We start from the raw sequence: 25,228 nt of genomic DNA, 5'->3' as shown, positions 1-25,228 counted from the left end.
ATATACATATATATATATATACACATACATACATATACATATATATATATTAGCTGTAGTACCCGGGTGTTGCCCGGGATAGTAACGGTCTCTCTGTCTCTCTCCCAGTCTCTGTCTGTGTGTCGCTGTCTGTCTCGCTGTCTGTCTCTCTCTCTCTTGGTCTCTTTGCCCGTCTGTCTCTCTCTCTGTCTCTTTGCCCGGCTGTCTCTTTGCCCGGCTGTCTCTTTGCCCGGCTGTCTCTTTGCCCGGCTGTCTCTTTGCCCGGCTGTCTCTTTGCCCGGCTGTCACTTTGCCCGGCTGTCACTTTGCCCGGCTGTCACTTTGCCCGGCTGTCACTTTGCCCGGCTGTCTCTTTCCAGGGCTGTCTCTTTCCAGGGCTGTCTCTTTCCAGGGCTGTCTCTTTCCAGGGCTGTCTCTTTCCAGGGCTGTCTCTTTCCAGGGCTGTCTCTTTCCAGGGCTGTCTCTTTCCAGGGCTGTCTCTGTCTGTCTCTATCCGTCTCACCACCGACATCTTTTTACCTCACACATTAAGCTTCTAACTAACAGTTTATTTTGTTCCTACAGCAACCACTGACTGTTGCTATTTAAAGCCTGGAGCTCCGAGCTTCATTCAGATTAATGGAGGCAGGATTTTTGTAGAGTAACTGGAAAGGACGGGGTTAAATTTTCCCGCCCAAACAGTCTATGAAGTTCCCTGAGTCACATGGAGTGTCTGTGCAAAATTTCGTGATTGTACATGTGACGGTGCGGATTCCTTTAGCGGACATATACACACACCCACACACACACCCACACTGAGCTTTATATATTAGATATATATATATATATATATATTATATATTTATATTACACACATACATACAAGGCAGGAGAATCATTGCCAGGATGGGGTACCTTAGTAGAGAATTTGGGGACATTACCCCCATAATAGTGTCAGCAGCAGATCCTCGCCCCACAACAGTGTGTCATGACCACATTTTTTGCTTAAAATTTTATTTTCCTATTTTCCTCCTCTAAAACCAGGGTGCATTTTATTGTCCAGTGCGTCTTATGGTCCGATAAATACGATAAGTCATTCAAAAAAACAGAATGAATCAGATATTGGCCGAATTACTGCAGCCAGGTAGGTTTAACTCTGAGATGCTATGACATGGACTTTGAAAAGCCATTCCAGGAGCATTTATCTCAGATGACTAGTCTGAGAGGCTGGTCTCTCTGAAGACACATGTAGGGAAAGATCAGATGGTCAAAAGGAGCTAGGCTAGAAGAAAATGACCAAGGACCATCATGAGAGACATAGTCCCTAGCTGTTTTTCATAGTATGTATTCTCTGAAACACCGCAGAGTGGGTAAAATGTACAAGGCTGCAATAACACAGCCAGCGGATATTGCCACTCTCTTCTTAAAGGAGGTGTGCGTCTATAATTATTAGCCCTAACTGGACAATGTCAGAATATGTGAAGACACCCTCAGCTGGAAACAGTTATTTTTTTTATAAATTTCTAGGAAGAATGGCAGAGGAACAGCACAACGTAGATTTCAAGGAAAGGATGATCCAGGAAACAAATATACTAAGGTCGAGGGCTTAGTAGAGGTGGAAGATCCTCTTTAACCCTTTCATGACCGGCCGATTTTTCGCTTTCCGTTTTTTTTTTCGCCATTCTTTTTCTGAGAGACGTAACTTTTTTATTTTTCAGTCAATATGGTCATGTGAGGGCTCATTTTTTGCGGAACGAGCTGTACTTTTAAATGAAACTATCAGTTTTACCATATTGTGTACTACAAAATGGCAAAAAAATTCCAAATGCTGAAAAATTGCAAAAAAAGTGTGATAGCACTATGGTTTTTGAGATATTTTATTCACTGTGTTCACTATATGGTAAAACTGATGTGTGGGTGTGATGCCTCAGGTCAGTGCGAGTTCGTAGACACCAAACATGTATAGGTTTACTTTTATATAAGGGGTTAAAAAAAAATCGGAAGTTTGTCCGAAAAAAGTGGCGCACGTTTTACGCCATATTCCGTGACCCGTAGCGTTCTCATTTTTCGGGATCTTAGGCTCAATGACGGCTTATTTTTTGCGTCTCGAGCTGACGTTTTTAACGGTACCATTTTTGCGCAGATGCTACGTTTTGATCGCCTCTTATTGCATTTTGCGCAAAAGTTGTGGCGACAAAAAAACGTCGTTTTGGCGTTTGGAATTTTTTTGCCGCTACGCCGTTTACTGATCAGATTAATTGATTTTATATTTTGATAGATCGGGCGTTTCTGAACGCGGCGATACCAAATGTGTGTATATTTTTTATTTTTTTAACCCTTTAATTTTCAATGGGGCGAATGGGGGGTGATTTGAACTTTTAGGTTTTTTTGTTTTTTTTTAATTTTTTAAAACTTATTTTTTTACTTTTTTTTTTTATTTTACTAGTCCCCCTAGGGGGCTATTGCGATCAGCATTCCGATCGCTCTGCAGTATCTGCTGATCACAGCTGGAAGGCTGTAAACAGCAGATACGCTGTCTTTCTCTTTTGCTGTGCCCCGGGCACAGCGAAAGTGAAACCAATTCATGTGTAGTACAGGAGTCATCACATGACCCTGTACTACCATGACAACTATCGGGAGTCACGTGATCGCGTCACGTGACTTCCGGTTTCGGCGGTAAGTAAAACTTTACCGCGATTGCGCTTATAATGGCGCTGTCATGTATTGACAGCGCCATATAAGGGGTTAATCGGCACGAGCAGATAACGATTCTGCTCGTGCCTAGCAGGCACACATCTCAGCTGTGAAAATCAGCTGAGATGTGTGCCGATCGCGGCATGCTGCCGCCGGAGGACCGCGGGCAGTAAGATTATGTCATTTAGGACGTAATTTTACGGCCCGCGGTCGTTAAGGAGTTAAACATACCTCTGTAAAGTCTGAAACAAAGAATGATGTTGTCCCATCAAACTCCACAAAATGCTTTGGGAAAAGTTTTATCCATGTGTCATCACCATAAAACACTATTCTTTTTCCAGCTTGCTTTGCCTGCCATATCAAGTTGTCTTCCAGTAGTTCAGGTGAGTTGAGATTCATTACAATGTCAACAAAGCCAGGTATACTGCCAGTCATCAATGCCTGAAGACACAGAATAGGAAACCAAAAGGCAAATCAGCAAATGATTGAAGAAGGGATATAGTAAATATTCAATAGAAGATTACTGCTGTTGTCTCTCAAACAATTCTCACACATTTTGTAACTAGAAAATACGTAATTACTTACCGGTAATGTGTTTTTTCCAAACCCAAGACGGCACCAATAGAGGATCCGCCCATCAAGGACAGGAATCCTTCAGGACAAAAAGGGGCGGTCCTCTCCCCGCCTCAGTTCATTACAGAGCATGAGAGGACCTCCGAAAAAAACAACAGGTTATTATAAGGCCACCACCAGAAAAATTGCGGAATAAGGAAAAAAAAAAAAAGGAAGGTGAACAAACCAACAACCCCCAGTGCAGGGTGGGAATATAAGGGTGCCGTCATGGGTTCGGAAAAAACACATTATTGGTAAGTAATAACGTATTTTTCCCCCACCCTATGATGGCACCACGAGAGAATTACAGCGAAAAGAAAAAATAAGGGAGTGACCACAGCCTGTAGAACACGCCTCCCAAAAGGTGAGGTCGGAGAAAGAAAGATCCAACCTATAATGTTTATAAAAGGTCGAGGGTGACGACCATGTGGCAGCTTTACAGATTTGTGCAATGGAAACATCCGCCCGTTCTGCCCAAGAAAATGCTACAGCCTGTGTGGAATGTGCCTTCAGACCCAAAGGAACATCAGCACCCCTAGCCGTGTAAGCTAATGCAATGACGTCCCTAATCCACTTGGCCAGCGTTGACTTGGAACTCTTAACCCCCTTTTGAGGTCCATGGAAAGAGACAAACAGGGACTTGTCCTTCCTCGAGGAACTGGTCACAAGAAGATACTGGATGAGACCACGACGTACATCCAGACAATGCCATCCCCTTTCCTCAGCACGCGTCGGGTTAGTGCAAAACGGAAAGGAAGAAAAAACGCAAAAAGGAAGGCAGCACAATCTCCTGGGACGTATGAAACCGAGAAACCACCTTGGGGAGGTACGCAGGGTCAGTGCGCAACACTATCCTATCGTCCAGTATTGGAGTGTAAGGAGGGTCAATAGAAAGGGCCTGAATGTCGCTAATCCTACAGGCCGAGGTCAGAGCTACCAGGAGGACAGTCTTAAGGGAAAGACATTTAACAGAGATGGAGGCAATGGGCTCGAACGGGGGATCCGTCAGGGCTGCCAAGACCAGGTTAAGGTCCCAAGGAGGGAGGGAGACGACATGTTTAGGACGCTGGCGTGAACTGGCCCTGATAAAACCGAGCCACCCAAGGGTTCCCAGCGACATCATAATTGTAGAGTGCTGCTAACGCGGAGATCTGGACCTTGAGTGTGCTAACCGCCAACCCCTTATCCAACCCACGCTGCAGAAATTCCAAGATGGGACCAATGGGAACTTCCCCTGTCACACTAGCCCCTGAGGAAGATAAGAACTTTCTCCAAGTCCTACAGTAGATCTTGGTTGTCACCTGTTTCCTACAACCTAACAGCGTGGAAACTAAATTGTGGGAAAACCCCTTACTGATCAGTAATGCCCTCTCAAATTCCATGCGTCAGGTGCAATTTGACTGTCGGAGGATGGGACACTGGTCCCTGTAAGAGGAGATGCGGAAGCTCCGGGAGGACACACGGGTCGGTCAGGGACATCTGAACCAGCCAAAAAAAACATGGTCGCTTTGGCCCGAAGTGAGCAATCAGAATGACTCTGGCCTTGTCGTCCCCGATTTTCTTCAGGACCGAGGGGAGAAGGACCAGCGGGGGGAACGCATATGCTAGAGGAAAGTCCCATGGGATTGACAGGGCGTCAACTGCGTACGGACGTTCCTTGGGATTGAGAGAACAGAACTGAGGAACCTTCCTGTTCTGCTTGGTGGAAAAAAGGTCGATGACTGGAGTCCCCCACCTGGCTGTGATGAGGTTGAAGACTGACAGGTTGAGTGCCCACTCACCCTGGTGCAGGCGAGTGCGGCTCAGAAAATCCGCTGCGAGGTTGTCTTTCCCCCTGATGTGAACGGCAGTGAGGGACAGAAGGTGAGTTTCTGCTAGTAGCAGAATCCTGTGGACTATCATCATAAGGGACCTGGATCTTGTGCCCCCCTGATGGTTCAGATAAGCCATCGTCAACTCATTGTCCGACAACACCCGGGTATGGTGACCGGTCAGTGAAGGGAGAAGCCCAGTCAGTGCCCGTTCCACGGGCAGCAGCTCTCTGATATTGGAGGAGGAAGCTGCCTCCCTGGGCGACCAGAGACCTTGAATCGGACGGTCCTGCAGGTGAGCCCCCCATCCGGACACACTGGCATCCGGTCACAATTCGGGACACTGGGACAGACCATGGGACTCCCCTTGTGAGGTTTGCAGGAACCAGCCACCAGTGAAGGGAGGTGATGGAGCTGGAGCGCAGAGTAATCCTACCTACTAGTAATCAACCTGTCCCCCAGAAACGTCTGATGTTCCAAAATGTCCCACTGGAGGGCCCTGGTATGCCCTTGGGCCCATAGAACCGCGGGGAGAGTGGAGGTCAGTGAGCCCAGAAGAGGCATAGCCCGTCGCAGGGACAGGTGTGGAACTGACACCGCCTGCTGTACCAGAGTGCGAATCTTCTCCACTTTGGAAGGCGGGAGACGACACTCCTCTAGGAGAGAGCGTTCAAAGTAAGTCCCAAAAAGACTTGCACCATGGCTGGAAGCAACCTCGACTGCTCCCTGTTCAAAATCCAGCCTAGACCTTCCAGCTTTGAGCAGACAGTCTGAAGGACAGCAGTACAACGGGTCGCCGAATCCCCCACCACGAGGAAGTTGTTGAGATACGGAATAATGAGAATTCTGTCCTCCCGCAGGTGGGCAGTGATTTCCAGGACGAGCTTCGTGAAGATTCGGGGCGCAATTGCCAGGCCGAATGGTAAGGCTCTGAACTGCAGATGACGCACCGACCCGTCGACAATCACCACCACCCTGAGATATTTCTGGAAAGGAAGAGCGATGGGGACGTGATAATACGCGTCCTTCAGATCCAGGACAGCCATATGACAACCTGGGTAGAGAGACTTGATCATAGACTTCATTGATTCCATCTTGAAGGACAAGATTTGCAGGTGGCTGTTCAGACCTTTGAGGTTTATGATAACACGAAAGGTGCTGTACGGTTTCCCGACCAGATAAAGAGGGGAGTAAAAACCCTCTCCCCTTTCCGCCAATGGGACATCCGTCAGGACCGCCCTGCGCAATAGGGTCTTCACTTGCCCCTCCAAGGCATGTTGTTCACTCGGGGACGTCCTCGGGGATGTCAGGCGAAAGCGCCTGGGAGGAAGACTGCGGAATGGAAACGTCAGACCTGATCGGATGATGTTGAGAATCCACGGACTTGAAGAAATATGTTCCCAGGCCGGAAGAAAGTAGGTCAATCTCCCCCCCCCACCTGGGGAAGGGAGTCATTGGGAAGACTTCTTGGATTGGGAAGAACCCTTGAACAAGAAACCCTTATCTTCCTTCTTTCTATCCGACCAGGCACTTCTATTCCTGGGGGCGAACTTACGGGTGAACTGCTTCTTATGAAAGGATCGCTTGAAGGAGGGAAAGGACGGGGCTGGAAAATTCCTTTTTCTGTCCCCAGCCTTCTCAAGAACATCGTCCAGAACTGACCCGAAAAGAAACTCACCTTGACAGGGAATGGAACACAGCTTAGACTTAACCTGTAGATCCCCCGGGCAACATTTTAACCATAAGGCCCGACGTGCCGCATTAGAAAGGGCCGCTGTCTTAGCCGCTAGTCGAGTGGAATTTGCCGATGCATCTGAGATGAAAGCCGACGCTCCCTGCAGCCTGGGCAGAGAAGAAATAATCTCATCCCGAGGAACCTTGTTCCTAAGCTTCTCCTCCAACTCGGACAACCACATCGCCAGAGACCGTGCAGTACAAGTAGCTGCAATGGCAGGACGGAGAGCACCCGCTGAGGACTCCCATGCGGTCTTAAGGAAGACATCCGCTTTCCGATCCATAGGGTCCTTTAAGGATCTTATGTCCTCAAAGGGAATGGAGAACTTTTTTGATGCTTTAGCTACTGCTACATCCAATTTGGGTGCCCTATCCCAGTGGGAACAAGTTGCGTCCTCAAAGGGATATTTGCGCTAGAAGCCGCTCGGAAGAGAACCCCGCTTATCCAGCTTCTTCCATTCCCTGGAGATCAACGCCTGTATCTTGTCCACTACCGGGAAGGTTCTACGCTTTCTATGCTCCAGACCCTTAAACATGACATCTTGGACTGAAGGCTGCAACTTCTCCTCTGTAATGCCCATAGTGTCCCTGACAGCTTTAATCAATTTTCTCGTGCCTTCTACAGGGAAGCATTGGTGGACGTCAGCCTCACTGTCACACTGTCAGAGGAAGAGGATGCAGAACCAGAAGACCCATACTCTCCCTCGGATCGACTGGTTGGCAAGGCCGAGAAGGCCTGTCTAAGTCGTTTACGAGGAGGCTCTTTCAGGGACTGCAGAGAGCTCTGTACTTCGGACCGGATAATGGCACGAAGATCACTAGCAAACCCAGGTGTCTCTTCCCAAATGGTCTGCTAGATACAGTATTTGCAGAGCCGTTTGAACCAGGACGGAGCCAGTCCCCGGTTACAGAGGGCGCATTCCATGTTATTCGATTTGGTAGTACACTTCCGTGGCTTTTTAACCTATGCACGACAGGAACGGAGGGGAGACACAACACCAGGAAAATAATGAACAACAGGTACACATGCCCGAAGATCACTCACCCATCAGGAGATGAAGGGTCGGTACTGGGGAAGGAGCTTTCATCAAAGTCTTCCCTCTGGAGACGCCCTTGCCGTCAGACACTTCTAGGGTCTGCTTAGTGGCCCGGGTGTCACGCTTGCTAGACAAGCTGGCATCTGAGCCAGAGTCGCTGCTGCGACGCTCAGGCGGTTTCACCACCTTCTTCCTGGCAGGAGGGGATGAGGACTCACATACTGAGTGCCGGTCCTCCTCACGGTGCCCATCCTTGTCCATACCGCTGAACTGAAGGCTGTCAGTGTAACCTCCGTCAGGCAGGAAGGACTGGAGCACCTGCCGCAGCCCAGATCTCCGGTTTTAAACTGAGTGTGGCTCTCCCCCCCCGCGCCTCCAGACCCACTTCCTGGGTCTGACGTCACCGCCGACGTCAGCGCTGGTCATTTGCGGCCGCCGTGCATGCGCAACGCCCGCATGCCAAAACACGCCCCCAAGATGGCGGAGGCGTGCAGCAAACGCGACCGCGAGCAGCTCCACCGCCATGAAAGGACCGTCAGGCTGTTGTACTCACCTGCCGCCTGATGCCCCGCACCCGCTCATGGACGCAACCCCTAGGAGTCTGCCATGGCGCCTACAGGAACCCGAGCGGAGCGAGGCAGGACCCGTGCCGCCGCCAGAACCGCCCGCCGGGACAGGGTAAGACTTGCTTGGAGATCCATGGCCCTCCAGGGCCGCATCCTGAGGTATCAGTCAAGGACAGGAAACCAACTGAGGCGGGGAGAGGTCCGCCCCTTTTTGTCCTGAAGGTTTCCTGTCCTTGATGGGCGGATCCTCTCGTGGTGCAGTCATAGGGTGAGGGAAAAATTATGGTAGTTATTATCAGCTTCACTGTAAGGCTATGCGCCCACGTTGCGTTCTATTACACAGCGTGTAAGTCACTGTATGTGCGTCTCAGAACAAAGCCGAAAAGCTGCATTCTCAGATACATTGAACTGCAGAATTCTTGCAGAATTCATGCGTTCTGGATGCTTACTCTACCATGGGAAAAGCATAAAGAACGCACATTTTTGTCAGTGCGGTCCCACTCGGCTCTGCTGCATCCCCATAGACTTGCAGCAGAGCAGAGTGGGACCGCAATGTCAAAAAGAGCATGGCTGGCTGCGAGACATAGCCGCGCGATCAGAATGAACTTGGATGCACTTCACCAGACTTCATTGTGATTGCGCGGCTCTGTGCGTGTGCCGCGGCTTGATTTGCAGGCACAGGTGAAGGACTCACCGGTGACCGCAAATCTCCTGAGTGACTGAAGTGAGCCGCACGATCACCGGTGCCGTTTCTCAGGTTATCCGCGGCCAGCTCGAATCCTCCACCCGAGACCTGTGGCCGCTGGTAACCTGAGTGACGTCTCCGCTGACAGTGCGACTCACTTCAGATTCTGCGTGCGGCTGAAAGGAGCGGCGGTGTTCTACGGCCGCTCCTGTCAGCTTCATGTAGCAGAGCTGGATGCGTCGCGGGACCTCGTGTGGATTATGCCGGACCTAGAAGAGTGTTTGGGGATTTTAATAAAGTGGTGAAAGAGGGTGTTTTTTTGTCTCTTATTTCAAATAAAGGATTTTTTTGGGTGTATGTGTTTATTTACTTTCACTTACAGGTTAATCATTGGGGGTGTCTCAGACGCCTGCAATGATTAACGTAGGACTTAGTGGCAGCTATGGGCTGCTGCTATTAACTCCTTATTACCTAGATTGCCACCACACCAGGGCAATTCTGGATGAGCCGGGTAGAGTCCCGGGACTGTTGCATCTAATCAATGCGGCAATTCCGGGCGGCTGTTGGTTGATACTTTTAGACTGGGGGGCTCCCCATAACGTGGGGCTCCCCATCCTGATTATACCAGCCTTCAGCCGTGTGGCTTTATCTTGGCTAGTATCAAAATTGAGGGGACCGCACGCCGTTTTTTTTTAAATTTATTTATTTTACTGCACTACATAGACCCGTCCACCGGCGGCTGTGATTGCTTACAGTGAGACAGCTGTCACTCAGCGTGGGGGCGTGTCTGACTGCAACCAATCATAGGCGCCGGTGGACGGGGGAAGCAGAGAATACGAAATGGATTAATGAGCGGCTGGCATTTTCAAAAGCTGGAGAAGCCGCCGCAGTGTGATAGCCGTGCAGCACCGCGCCGGTGTTCGGTCAGTGATCAGTGAGTATGAGAGAGGGGGAGAGGGATAGACCGACAGAGAGAGACCGACCGACAGGGAGACAGAGAGACAGACAGACAGAGAGAGACAGAGAGACCGACAGACAGACAGAGAGAGAGAGACAGAGAGACCGACAGACAGACAGACAGAGACCGACATTGCAACCAAAACGCACAAAAGAAGTGACATGTTGCTTTTTAGAATGCAGCGTCTTGGCAGCAGCCGAAACGCTGCGTTCTAAAACACAACGTGGGGATGGAATTTGCACAATCTTCATACATTGTGCTTGGGACGCAGGATGCATGCAGTTACGCTGCAGTGCAATACGCAGCATAACTGCATGCAAATGCGCAACATGGGCACATAGCCTAACACCCTTACCGGCGTCCTGTCCTTGCCTCCCTCCCCTGGCGGGGATGCCATCACACTTACCCTCCTGGCCGCTCAGCGGTGGCTGCTCCGCCCTCAGTCCCTGCTGCAGTCATCCAGGGCCTGCGAGCACCTACAACAGGCCTCCTGGGAACTCTTAGGACACAAACACCTTTTCTTAAAGGGCCAACACATTCTAAGTCGGATTTTCCTCTCAGCCTATGATACCTCAGAGGTATCAAGTATTTAAGACACCCTCACCTTAAGGGAGGTGCATGGTCAAACTGATCTAACCTTAGAGATTTATTGCTAGTTGTTCAAATCTCTTACCTATGTGCTGTTGGTGTATTACTTACACTTGTCTGTTCTATAGTATCGGCTGATGTATCATACTGTCTGCTTGTTTGTCTCCTTTGATTACATAGTGTGGGGAAGAAAATCACACCTGCTCTCCTCCTATATAAGCTGCCTAGATCATTCCTTCTATGCCAGTTATAGTTTAGCTTAGCTGGTCTGGTGAGGTGTTGTGATCCAGACTAATTGGTGGTTGTAGTACTTGTTGCAGAGAGCGCTTGTGGAATTAACTCTGATTGCATTTTTATTGCTACCTTACTGCTCTTGCTTTTCTACTGAGTCTTTCATTGTCTATACCGGTGTGTGTGCAATGTGTAAGAGATTTGGTTTTCCCTTGTCTGTCTTTTTCCGTTTCTATCTCACTCCTGCTCCATCCTTCCCTCGTGGGAAGGGGGATTCATATAAGTGCTGGTCAGGCGCATAGTCAAGCAAAGAATAGCCTAGGGTCCCTTAGCGTGAGGAACAGCATAGGAGCCCATGTCCCTCGATATCCTACAGTCACATTGTGACATTTTGATTTAGATTTCTCTTTTGCATTTTACTAATTGACAAGTTTATTGATACTTGTCATGCTTCGGTCTCAAATCATATAAAAAAAAAAAAAAAAAAAAGAATTCTTTTGATAAAAGCTACAAATAGGCGCTCAAAAAACAACAGAGCAAAAAAAAAATCTCTGACAAGACGCTTCTGAGGTAAAAACTCCAACATTTCCTGAAGCACCTCCCTCTTGAAAAACTCAAACCTGCCTGGAAAGGCGTTGCGTGCACATACCTTCATACACACCAACAAGTTCTGTGTTGTGAAAACTAGTTGTGGTACATTGTAGTAATCAGCATCTGCAAACACTGTGAAGGCAATACTATACAGCTCACTTGATTGTGTGGCACCAAGACAAGCATTACCCCTACAGGAGAAAAGAGGCTCTGCATCACACAAGGCCCAATTACATAAATATCTGGTCCATGTAGGGACAGAGGCTCTTCATATTCGCTCTCTGCCCCACTAATAAATGAGGATCCTGAATAGGTGACCGCTATATATGAACAAGTACAAACCTTAATGCGAGGCATTGTCACAGTAGGAGCTGCAGCATTTGCGATAAAGCTGAGGCTTGAGCCCTTCTCTATAAGTTGAGTTGTATAAGGCATGTGTTCTTTGCCCACGGCACCAAATACAAAGTCCTGTCTCAGCGCATCAATGAGAAGAATGACTACTCTCTTAAACAGCGGATGGGGAAGTTGTGTCCAGTTTGAGGTTTTACCTGGAAGGAAAGTGGGGTGGAAAAAAAATACAAACCCACAACATTACTGGAAATTTTTCTCACCTGCTTTCAAATGCTCTTACGACATTTAAATGGGTGGCCCTCTGCAATAGGGCAGCAATATAAATAAGACTTAAAGGGAACCAATCACCAGGATTTTTGTATATAACCTAAAGCCAGTGCTATACTGGCACTATCAGGCTGATTTTCTACATACCTGCATTGGTCAGCTTGGATGTTTAGGTTTTGTTTTAAAATATTTTTATAGGATAATTTGAACATAAGGGTATATACAATACAATACAGTACATTATCATAAATAACAATTAAAAGCTTGCCATAACCTAGTTACTTACTCATATTGTACATTAACATTTAACACATAAGAAGCTGAAACATAAGGGAGAAGAGGAAGGGAAAGAGAAAGGTAGGGAAGGAAATATTTATTGGGGAAGAGGTAAAGAGCAGGAAGGAGAGGGAAATCCCTTAAAAGGGGTGGTTCACCCATTTTTTTTTTCCCCCAATGATTCTCACTTACCATTGTCTGCATCTTCTGCATTGGCTTCTGTTTTCCATTTCTGGCACTGAGCGGCGCTATCCTGCACGCTCAGTGCCAGTCACATGACCCCCTGGAGCTGTGGCCGCCAGCATCCTCTGACGTCCCGGCATTTCCGGGCTCTCAAACTAGACGGGTACGTCACAGGATGCCGGCGCCACTCACAGTGATTGACTGGGCTGTGGGCGGTGAATACCTGACGTCACAGCCCAGCATCGAGGGGAGGATCCGGAGGACGCCAGTGTGGAGCGGTGAAGGCAGAGCGCGCGCTTACCAGCATTCAGCTGTGGGAGGTACGGGGCGCCAGTGTGGAGTACAGGGGGGGTTTCCTCCACTGAAATCCCCCCTGTCACGCAAGTATGTGATCACACTGTCCACCCGCCCGTTGTGCTCAGCTGTCAGGAGAGCGGGCGGTGTCGGCAGTGTGATCATATACTCCCACCAGCAGCACAGGTGACCGGACGCTGCATGGGACCAATCTGCTCCACTCTGTCACCTGCACAACAAGTCCCACAGTGGAGACAGTGACATGTAGCATCCGGTCACCTGCACAACAAGTCCCAGAGTGGAGACAGTGACATGCTCTGCTCTGACACATAGTGTGCTGCATGTCACTGTCTCCATTCTGGGACTTGTTGTGCAGGTGACCGGATGCTACATGTCACTAACTGTATCCACTCTGGGACTTGTGCAGGTGACCGGATGCTACATGTCACTATCTGTCTCCATATATAAGAATAAGGCTGCACATCAAACTTAGATAATGGTATAATGCCTCAAGCATATGGAAAAATGTTGGAATATACAATGAAAAATGCTACTTGCTAATTTGAACATGTGAATAATGAATTGCATACCTGCTACGAATATTAGGAAAAAGGAGATATTTAGCAATCGCATTGATCAATGTAACTGAGCCCCAAAACCTCGTCAAGGTACATCTCTATATTGGGGTCCCTAGCTCTGTGACCCTAACTGTGTGTCATCTCATTGCAATTAAAAACTGCTATGGGTGGAGAGGGGTAACTAAGGACTTTCTTATATAGGAGATGGAAAAAACATGGCCGAAAGGGGCGGAGCTGTGTTCACATTCAGAAAAAAAACTACATATAACTGAATAGGATAACTGAAGTGAGCACTAATATATATATATGAGTGCAAGCCAAAAATACATACTATATATAAGAATAAGGCTGCACATCAAACTTAGATAATGGTATAATGCCTCAAGCATATGGAAAAATGTTGGAATATACAATGAAAAATGCTACTTGCTAATTTGAACATGTGAATAATGAATTGCATACCTGCTACGAATATTAGGAAAAAGGAGATATTTAGCAATCGCATTGATCAATGTAACTGAGCCCCAAAACCTCGTCAAGGTACATCTCTATATTGGGGTCCCTAGCTCTGTGACCCTAACTGTGTGTCATCTCATTGCAATTAAAAACTGCTATGGGTGGAGAGGGGTAACTAAGGACTTTCTTATATAGGAGATGGAAAAAACATGGCCGAAAGGGGCGGAGCTGTGTTCACATTCAGAAAAAAAACTACATATAACTGAATAGGATAACTGAAGTGAGCACTAATATATATATATGAGTGCAAGCCAAAAATACATACTATATATAAGAATAAGGCTGCACATCAAACTTAGATAATGGTATAATGCCTCAAGCATATGGAAAAATATTGGAATATACAATGAAAAATGCTACTACAGAGCTAGGGACCCCAATATAGAGATGTACCTTGACGAGGTTTTGGGGCTCAGTTACATTGATCAATGCGATTGCTAAATATCTCCTTTTTCCTAATATTCGTAGCAGGTATGCAATTCATTATTCACATGTTCAAATTAGCAAGTAGCATTTTTCATTGTATATTCCAACATTTTTCCATATGCTTGAGGCATTATACCATTATCTAAGTTTGATGTGCAGCCTTATTCTTATATATAGTATGTATTTTTGGCTTGCACTCATATATATATATTAGTGCTCACTTCAGTTATACTATCTGTCTCCACTCTGTGATTTCTGCTGCATAGTACCAACTGTATACACTCTCACCTGCAGAACAAGTCCCAGAGTGGAGACAGTTAGTGACATGTAGCATCCGGTCACCTGCACAACAAGTCCCAGAGTGGAGACAGTGACATGCAGCACACTATGTGTCAGAGCAGAGCATGTCACCAACTTGCTCTGCTCTGTCACCTGCGATGCTGCATGTCACCAACTAAGGGTAAGTTCACACAGTGCGTTTTTCGTGGCGTTTTTGCGCGTTTTTCTGGTGCGTTTTTACTCAGAAAACTGCATGACTTTGCTTCCCGAGTAAAGTCTATGCCATTGTGCGCACTAGGCGTTTTTGCTGCGTTTTTTACCACATTTTTGTGCTGAAAACGCAGTGACATTGCTTCCCCAGCAATGTCTATGGGTTTTCAGAAGTGCTGTCCGCAGACAGCGTTTTTTTGTAGCTGCGTTTTTGTGTTGACCACAAAAATGCAGCATGTCAATTATTTCTGCGTTTTTCACTGCGTTTTTCACCCATTGAGTTCAATGAGATGTTCAACAACGCAATGAAAAACGCATATAGCTGCGTTTCTATGACTAAAAACGCAGCTACAAACGCAAGGGGTGGGTACTACAGTGGCGTGTACAGGAAGAGGATTCCTTCTGTTGGTAAACACAGAAGCATGAATCCTCCCGGTACCGTCACCGCTGCGTCCACAACCCGCCCGGTGCCATGTCAGCTCCGTGCGGCGCCATGTCTGGGCGGGAGGTGGAGGCAGCGGCGAAAACCAAAGTGAACAGTAGAAAAAAAAAATGTCATACTCACCTGTCTGCAGGGTCACGGTGCCATGTCCGCTCCCAGCCCCTGTCTCGGTACCGCCGCTCTGGCTGTGTGCAGTTTCCCCGGGGCACGTACGAAGCTTGCAGGACCTGGCGGTGGATCAGCTCATCGATTCTCGCGGTGTTGCCGGCTTTTTTGCGCCCGGCCGGCTATCAGCTGCTCCTGCCGTCAGGGGACTTCATCAGCTGATTACCGGCAGCTCCTGCAGCGATGGGACAGGATCATACTCCTGTCCAATCGATCGCTGCAGGAGCTGCCGGTAATCAGCACATAAGTGAGTATGTATTTATTTTTTTTTTTTTTCGACTGATGCATCAGCTGATTGTATAAAAGCCGATTATACAATCAGCTGATGTGTCATGTGATTCACGTAGTTTAACCTGACACATCATCTGATCGCTTTGCCTTCCAGCAAACCGATCAGATGATATTGGATCCGGATTGGACGGCGCGGGACCCTAACCCAGGATTACTGCGGAGGGGGGTTTATTTCAATAAAGATGGAGTCACTAATTGTGTTGTGTTTTATTTCTAATAAAAATATTTTTCTGTGTGTTGTGTTTTTTTTTTTTTTTTATCATTACTAGAAATTCATGGTGGCCATGTCTAATATTGGAGTGACACCATGAATTTCGGGCTTAGGGCTAGCTGATAATATACAGCTAGCCCTAACTCCATTATTACCCGGCTAGCCACCCGGCATCAGGGCAGCTGGAAGAGTTGGATACAGCGCCAGAAGATGGCGCTTCTATGAAAGCGCCATTTTCTGGGGTGGCTTCGGACTGCAATTCGCAGTGGGGGTGCCCAGAAAGCTTGGGCACCCTGCACTGTGGATTCCAATCCCCAGCTGCCTAGTTGTGCCCGGCTGGACACAAAAATTAGGCGAAGCTCACGTCATTTTTTTTTTTAATTATTTCATGAAATTCATGAAATAATTAAAAAAAAAGGGCTTCTCTATATTTTTGGTTCCCAGCCGGGTACAAATAGGCAGCTGGGGGTTGGGGGCAGCCCGTACCTGCCTGCTGTACCCGGCTAGCATACAAAAATATGGCGAAGCCCACGTCATTTTTTTCTTTCTTTTTTCGCAAAAAACTGCATACAGTCCGGGATGGAGTATGCTGAGCCTTGTAGTTCTGCAGCTGCTGTCTTCTCTCCTGCTTACACTAGTGAATGGAGGATGCTGAGCCTTGTAGTTCTGCAGCTGCTGTCTGCTCTCCTGCATACACTAGTGAATGGAGGAGAGCAGACAGCAGCTGCAGGACTACAAGGCTCAGCATCCTCCATTCACTAGTGTATGCAGGAGAGCAGACAGCAGCTGCAGGACTACAAGGCTCAGCATCCTCCATTCACTAGTGTATGCAGGAGAGCAGACAGCAGCTGCAGGACTACAAGGCTCAGCATCCTCCATTCACTAGTGTATGCAGGAGAGCAGACAGCAGCTGCAGGACTACAAGGCTCAGCATCCTCCATTCACTGGTGTATGCAGGAGAGCAGACAGCAGCTGCAGGACTACAAGGCTCAGCATCCTCCATTCACTAGTGTATGCAGGAGAGCAGACAGCAGCTGCAGGACTACAAGGCTCAGCATCCTCCATTCACTAGTGTATGCAGGAGAGCAGACAGAAGCTGCAGAACTACAAGGCTCAGCATCCTCCTTCCAGGACTGTATGCAGTTTTTCACCCAAAAAGAGAAAAAAAATGACATGGGCTTCGCCATATTTTTGTGTGCTAGCCGGGTACAGCAGGCAGGTACGGGCTGCCCCCAACCCCCAGCTGCCTATTTGTACCCGGCTGGGAACCAAAAATATAGAGAAGCCCTTTTTTTTTTTAATTATTTCATGAATTTCATGAAATAATTAAAAAAAAAAATGACGTGAGCTTCGCCTAATTTTGGTGTCCAGCCGGGTACAACTAGGCAGCTGGGGATTGGAATCCACAGTGAAGGGTGCCCAAGCTTTCTGGGCACGCCCACTGCGAATTGCAGTCCGCAGCCACCCCAGAAAATGGCGCTTTCATAGAAGCGCCATCTTCTGGCGCTGTATCCAACTCTTCCAGCTGCCCTGATGCCGGGTGGCTAGCCGGGTAATAATGGAGTTAGGGCTAGCTGTATATTATCAGCTAGCCCTAAGCCCGAAATTCATGGTGTCACGCCAATATTAGACATGGCCACCATGAATTTCTAGTAATGATAAAAAAAAAAAAAAAACTACACACAGAAAAATATTTTTATTAGAAATAAAACACAACACAATTAGTGACTCCATCTTTATTGAAATAAACCCCCCTCCGCAGTAATCCTGGGTTAGGGTCCCGCGCCGTCCAATCCGGATCCAATATCATCTGATCGGTTTGCTGGAAGGCAAAGCGATCAGATGATGTGTCAGGTTAAAGGATGTGAATCACATCATACATCAGCTGATTGTATAAAAGCCGATTATACAATCAGCTGAAGCATCAGTGCAAAAAAAAAAATAAATAAATAAATACTCACGTCTGTGCTGATTACCGGCAGCTCCTGGAGCGGAGTCTGATCCTGGCCCATCACTGCAGGAGCTGCCGGTAATCAGCTGATGAAGTCCCCTGACAGCAGGATCAGCTGATAGCCGGCCGCCGGCACCGGCGAGAATTGATCATCTAATGCGTCAGGTGACTGCATCAGGTGATCCACCGCCAGGTCCTGCAAGCTTCGTACGTGCCCCGGGGAGACTGCACACAGCCGAAGCGGCGCTACCGAGACAGGGGCTGGAAGCAGGCATGGCACCGGGACCCTGCAGACAGGTGAGTATGACATACACACACACATACACACTCACTCACACACTGTATATATACACACACACACTGTATATACGCACACAAACTGTATATATACACACACACACACACACACACACACACTGTATATACGCGCACACACACTGTATATATGCGCACACACACTGTATATATGCGCACACACACTTTCTTCCCCTGGCTGTGTAGAGCTGCTGCTCTCTCTGTGTAATTGATCTCAGTGCACATCCACTGGGAAGAGACAGGGAGGAGGGTTTGGGTGGGAGCAGAGTGGGTGTATTAGACACAGTGGGTGTGTTAGATAAGCTAGACACCGCCCTAGAGCCACAAAGAATTCTGGGACTTGTAGGAACTGAACACAGGAAGTCAGAGGAGAGATTAACCCCATCAGAGCTGGAGCCAGCAATGAGCATGTGCTGCTAGTGCACAATGAAAGGTAATTTTGCTGAAAAAACATAATAGATGTGTTGAGGGGCACATATTAGCAAGATTTATCAGAAAAAAAAAAATCAGTTTTGGTAACTGGACAACTTCTTTAAGGCCCTGTGCGCACACTGCGTTTTTACCTGCGGTTTTACCCGTGGTTTTGCTGCAGGAATTTCTTGAGAAATGTTTGTAATCTTTCTGCAGACATTTCCCAGCAAAACCTATGGGGAAAAAAAATAGCTGTGCGCACACTGCGTTTTTTTTCTCAAGAAAATTCTTTCTGCAGAATTTCTTGCGAAAATTTCTTGAGAAAATGTGCATGTCACTTCTTTTCCGCAGGTACCTGCGGTATTTCACTCCATTCACTGTAATGTATTCGCGAAATACCGCGGGTATACCGCAGGTAGCAAATGAAGTGCAGTATACCCTCGGTATAGCCGCGATTTACCTGCGGTAATGTTCATCACTGCCCGCGTTTTGCAGGGAAGTGATGTCATTATGACAGGAAGAGGAAGTGGAGCAGAGAGTAAACACACACACATCACACTCCCTGGAAGTCGCATGGAAGCACTTCCGTGTGACCTCCGTTGGGTGCCCGTGCAGTCTGTGTATCGCTTCAGCCCCGCGGCTGCCTGCACTGCAGTGTCAGCAGCTTCTCACACTGCAGTGCTGGCAGCTGCAGGGATGACGAGCGCTGCTGTCAGGAGGTTAGATGAGATCATTACCTGCTATGACGATCTCCTGCTCTCCCGACGTCAGCGCTGCCACTGCCTTCTATGCCCGCCTCGCGGGCGGCCCGAGACTGTCACTAGCGCTGATGTCACGGGCTTTCGCAATACTGCTGAGAACCCGGCGGGCATAGAAGTCAGTGACAGCGCTGACGTCAGGAGAGCAGGAGATAGTCACTGCAGGTAATGATCTCATCTAACCTTCTGACAGCAGTGCTCGTCATCCCCTGCAGTGACCTGGGCTGACCTATTGATGTTAGCTCAGGTCACCGCACTGCTCTCCCAGCCAATGGGGAACATTCTGTTTTTCATTGACTGGGACAGTGACTATGGTATGGATCGTCGTGGGACCCCCTTATTGGTTTACGCCGGACCTGGAATTGATTGTTCTTTTCAATAAATTGGTGAAAGAGGGAATGTTTTGGGCAGTGTTTTTTCAAATAAAACTTTTTTTGTTGTCTATTTTTTATTTCTTACTGACTGGGTTGGTGATGTCAGGTATCTGATAGACGAGGGACATCACTAACCCCAGGGCTTGATGCCAGGTGACATTACACATCTGGCATCAACCCCATATATTTCCCCGTTTGCCACCGCACAAGGGCATTGGGATGAGTTCTCTCACCATAGGTCCTGCTAGACAAAGTGAGTCGTTTGTATAATACTTATGCTAATTCTAACAGGGGGAGGGGATAACCATGGATATATTATCTGCTCCAGTGCAAGTGCCACTCAAGAAGCAGCTAATTTTACAAACTTCACTTTCTTGGATTTGAAAGCCTAAACATCAGAGCTGACCCTTTAAAGGGAACCAATCATCAGGATTTTTGTATATAAAGGTAAAGCCAGTGCTACACTGGCACTATCAGGCAGATTCTCTACATACCATTAGTGGTCAGCTCGGATGTTTAGGCTTTCAAATCCAAGAAAGTAAACTTTAAAAAATCGTCAGCTTCTTGAGTGGCAGTTGCAACGGAGCAGATAATAACTGGGTGGGTATTCATACGGATTCCTGCCCCTCCGCCCTCTCTGTTCTCTATGCTAATGTTACTATTCATCTTTTTCATCACTAAGATGGCGTTGGAGTTAGCGCCTGCACATAGTGCTTATCTCCGGCGCCATCTTTGTGAAGATCCTGGTGTCCGGGGACGGGCCGGTGTCCTCTTCTGCAGCTAATCGCTACGATCAGCTTTTCTCAACTCCTGTTGTGACCACGCACGCTCCCACGGTCAAAACGAGAAATGAAGAAGTGAGGGCGCATGCGCAGCCCTCTCAGCCGTAAACAGGGGTAACACGACCAGTAAAACGAAGGGAAAATTTAAAAGGGACGGTCTTCCCAAAAAGGTGAAGAAAAATTTGGGAGGTTTTGCTGTATGTTATTCTAAGAATAAATAGAAAACTTTATTAGCATTTGTTTAGGCTAATGCCAACAGCCTCCCCGATCTAAAACTATTATCGATGTCTTGATTTTACAAGATAATATTAGAACTTTCACACTAAAGAGTCAAAATCTAAGTTAAAACAACAAAAATAAAGATCATTTGTGTTGTGATTTTGCACAAAAGTTATGAACATCAAATATTACTAGAGACAAATTAATGAAAAGAGTTAGAGAATATATGCAAATGATAACTTGATCCGCTAATATCTAAGTGCAGGGCTAAAGAGTGCTTTACACGCTGCAAACATCGCTAACAAGATATCGTCGGGGTCACGTCGTTAGTGACGCACATCTGGCGATGTTAGCAACATCGCAGTGTGTGACACCAAGGAGCGACGATCAACGATCGCAAAAGCGTCAAAAATCGGTGATCGTTGACACGTCGCTCCTTTTCTAAATATCTTTGCTGCTGCAGGTACGATGTTGTTCATCGTTCCTGCGGCATCACACATCGCTATGTGTGACACCGCAGGAAAAACGAACATCTCCTTACCTGCGTCCACCGGCAAAGAGGAAGGAAGGAGATGGGCAAGATATTCCGGCCGCTCATCTCCGCCCCTCCTCTGCTATTGGGAAGTCGCTTAGTGACGCCGCAGTGATGTCACTATGACGCCGAACGCACCTCCACCTTGAAGGAGGGATTGTTCGGCGGTCACAGCGACGTCGCTGACCAGGTATGTGCGTGTGACGCTGCCGTAGCGATAATGTTCGCTACGGCAGCGATCACCAAATGTTGCACGAACGACGGGGGCGGGTGCTATCGTGCACGACATCGTTAGCTATCGCTAGCGATGTCGCAGCGTGTAAAGCACCCAAAAGACTCCACAGTAGACACTTTTGGCCAACCTGTCATGCTACCATTGTGGAGTTACTGTGAACACACAGATTTCAACATTAGAATATATGGAAAAGGGAGTCGGAAGGAGACACCACCCAAATCCAATTCCAAGGTTCTAGGGGGTGGGTTAAACATTTCTAAAGATAACAATGGACATAAAACCAGAGCTGACTGTCATGGTTAATGGCTAATCTGACTATGAAAATTCAGTGAGAACAATCTGTCAAACAAAAAAACAAACAAAAAAAAAAAAAAAACAACAGTATTTGTATTTTCATGGTTTCTTTTTCAGACTCATTTTCCCAAATATTAAAAAAAAACACACAATTCCTTCCTGATTAAGCCAATTTTTGCGCTATAGTTTTTTTTCCAACCCTTCCTCTACAGAGCTTCCCAGCCCATAGACATTGGTTGTTCTCTAGGTCACCTTTCATTTTTACATGCAGAGCCTTGCGAAAGTATTCAGTCCCCTTGAATTTTTCAAACTTTTCCCACATTTCAGGCTTCAAAGATAAACATTTTAATGTTATGGTAAAGAATCAATAACAAGCTGGACACAATTATGAAGTTGAACGAAATGTATTGCTTATTTTAAACTTTTTTAAAAAATAAATAACTGAAAAGTGAGGCGTCCAATATTACTCATCCCCTTTACTTTCAGTGCAGCATACTCAAACCAGAAGTTCATTGAGGATCTCTGAATGAGCCAATGTTGTCCTAAATGACTGAGGATGATATATATAATCAACCTGTGTGTAATCAAGTCTCCGTATAAATGCACCTGCTCTGTGATAGTCTCAGTGTTCTGTTTAAAGCACAGATAGCATCATGAAGATCAAGGAACACAACAGGCAAGTCCATGATACTGTTGTGAAGTTTAAAGCCGGATTTGGTTACAAAAAGATTTCCAAAACTTTAAACATCCCAAGGAGCACTGTGCAAGCGGTCATATTGGAATGGAAGGAGTATCATACCACTGCAAATCTACCAAGACCCAGCCGCCCATCCAAACGTTCATCTCAAACAAGGAGAAGACTGATCAGAGATGCCGCCAAGAGGCCCATGATCACTCTGGATGAACTGCAGAGACCTACAGCTGAGGTGGGACAATCTGTCCATAGGACAACAATCAGTCATACACTGCACAAATCTGGCCTTTATGGAAAAGTGGAAAAGTGCAAAAAAAACAAACAATATACAGTGCTGGCCAAAAGTATTCGCACCCCTGCAACTTTTTTATATAATACTCAGTTTCTTCTTGAAAATGATTGCAATCACAAATTCTTTGGTATTATTATCTTCATTTAATTTGTCTTCAATGAAAAAAAAAAAAATTGTCATAAAGCCAAATTGAATATAATTCCACACCAAACATAAAAAAGGGGTTGGACAAAAGTATTGGCACTGTTTGAAAAATCGTGTGATGCTTCTCTAATTTGTGTAATTAACAGCACCTGTAACTTACCTGTGGCACCTAACAGGTGTTGGCAATAACTAAATCACACTTACAGCCAGTTGACATGGATTAAAGTTGACTCATCCTCTGTCCTGTGTCCTTGTGTGTACCACATTGAGCATGGAGAAAAGAAAGAAAACCAAAGAACTGTCTGAGGACTTGAGAATCCAAATTGTGAGGAAGCATGAGCAATCTCAAGGCTACAAGTCCATCTCCAAAGACCTGAAAGTTCCTTTGTCTACGGTGCGCAGTGTCATCAAGAAGTTTAAAGCCCATGGCACTGTGGCTAACCTCCCTAGATGTGGAAGGAAAAGAAAAATTGACGAGAGATTTCAACGCAAGATTGTGCAGATGGTGGATAAAGAACCTCGACTAACATCCAAACAAGTTCAAGCTGCCCTGCAGTCCGATGGTACAACAGTGTCAACCCGTACTATCCGTCGGCGTCTGAATGAAAAGGGACTGTATGGTAGGATATCCAGGAAGACCCCACTTCTTACCCCGAGACATAAAAGAGCCAGGCTGGAGTTTGCCAAAACTTACCTGAGAAAGCCTAAAACGTTTTGGAAGAATGTTCTCTGGTCAAATGAGACAAAAGTAGAGATTTTTGGGAAAAGCCATCAACATAGAGTTTACAGGAAAAATAAAGAGGCATTCAAAGAAAAGAACACGATCCCTACAGTCAAACATGGCGGAGGTTCCCTGATGTTTTGGGGTTGCTTTGCTGCCTCTGGCACTGGACTGCTTGACCGTGTGCATGGCATAATGAAGTCTGAAGACTACCAACAAATTTTCTAGCATAATGTAGGGCCCAGTGTGAGAAAGCTGGGTCTCCCTCTGAGGTCATGGGTCTTTCAGCAGGACAATGACCCAAAACACACTTCAAAAAGCACTAGAAAATGGTTTAACAGAAAGCACTGGAGACTACTAAAGTGGCCAGCAATGAGTCCAGACCTGAATCCCATAGAACACTTGTGGAGAGATCTCAAAATGGCAGTTTGGAGAAGGCACTCTTCAAATCTCAGGGACATGGAGCAGTTTGCCAAAGAAGAATGGTCTAAAATTCCAGCAGAGCATTGTAAGAAACTCATTGATGGTTACCGGAAGCGGTTGCTCACAGTTATTTTGGCTAAAGGTTGTGCAACCAAGTAGTAGGCTAAGGGTGCCAATACTTTTGTCTGGGCCATTTTTGTAGTTTTGTGTGAAATGATGAATGATTTGATTTTTGTTTCTCTTTTGTGTTTTTTCATTGCAAGCAAAATAAATGAAGATAATACCAAAGAATTTGTGATTGCAATCATTTTCAAGAAGAAACTGAGTATTCTCTGACAGAATTGCAGGGGTGCCAATACTTTTGGCCAGCACTGTATATCAGGGGTAATAAGCATGAAGACCAAAAAGAAAAACCCCTAAAACTTAAATTTTATTATTTCAGTTAAAATAAGAGTTTCCATACAGACATCAATGACAAAACAATAAAGACACAGGACAAAGCTTGAGTGCAAATAAACCATCAAGAAACAATCCCCTCATATAGTCTCCCAACTAACAATGTTCAGTCTACAACAGTTTGTTGTGTCAGTGGGAGAAGAGGTATTAGATTGCACATCAAGCAATAATTTATAAGTCCCTTAGGTCATAAGAATAAAAATCTTATACTGCCCATCACAAAAATCACAGTGGTGAGTGGGAACAACACCGCAGTGCAATGGGGGGTATGGCCAAAAAAAACCTCCTTCATTGGCCCTGCCTTGCCGCGGAGGTTGGCACCCTATACCTAGACGCAATGGCGCTCCCGCTTGTCGATGGCTCACCCTTCTTTCCCTTCGCTGTTCTCAAGTGAAGCTAATCTGGGAAAAAAGGGGGGGTGCGGGAAAATTGCATTGCAATTAAGGACTCAATCACCAATCACACACAATTGGAGCAGTATCAATTTAACGCAGTAAATGTCTCATGGACAATGTTTGCTCCTAAGGCTATGTGCGCACTAGAAATGAGAAGTTTCTCAAGAAAATTTCTTGAGAAACTTCTGCCAGTGAAAGATTTCCGGACCTCCGGAAAAAATCCGCACCAAATCCGCATGCGGATTTGACGCGGATTT

At 46.6% G+C, this 25,228-nt stretch overlaps 1 protein-coding gene across 6 annotated transcripts in view; it reads right to left on the bottom strand.

Annotated features, from left to right (window-relative positions):
- PIGG (phosphatidylinositol glycan anchor biosynthesis class G (EMM blood group)) overlaps nucleotides 1–25,228 on the bottom strand; it is a 686,115-nt gene that overhangs the window by 477,632 nt on the left and 183,255 nt on the right. For all 6 annotated transcript variants that reach the window (XM_075352634.1, XM_075352635.1, XM_075352632.1 and 3 more), the window contains exons 2-3: nucleotides 11,829–12,034; nucleotides 2,905–3,114 (exon numbers count right to left, since the gene is read on the bottom strand). In XM_075352634.1, the coding sequence (XP_075208749.1) occupies nucleotides 2,905–3,114; nucleotides 11,829–11,921 (303 nt within the window). In that variant the 5' untranslated portion in view covers nucleotides 11,922–12,034. The remainder of the gene's footprint in view (nucleotides 1–2,904; nucleotides 3,115–11,828; nucleotides 12,035–25,228) is intronic.

Source organism: Anomaloglossus baeobatrachus, chromosome 1 (assembly GCF_048569485.1).
Source record: "Anomaloglossus baeobatrachus isolate aAnoBae1 chromosome 1, aAnoBae1.hap1, whole genome shotgun sequence".
In the NCBI taxonomy this organism is placed as follows: Eukaryota; Metazoa; Chordata; class Amphibia; order Anura; family Aromobatidae; genus Anomaloglossus; species Anomaloglossus baeobatrachus.
The sequence above is the reverse complement of the archived record's forward strand: the minus strand, read 5'-3'. Positions and strand labels throughout refer to the sequence as shown.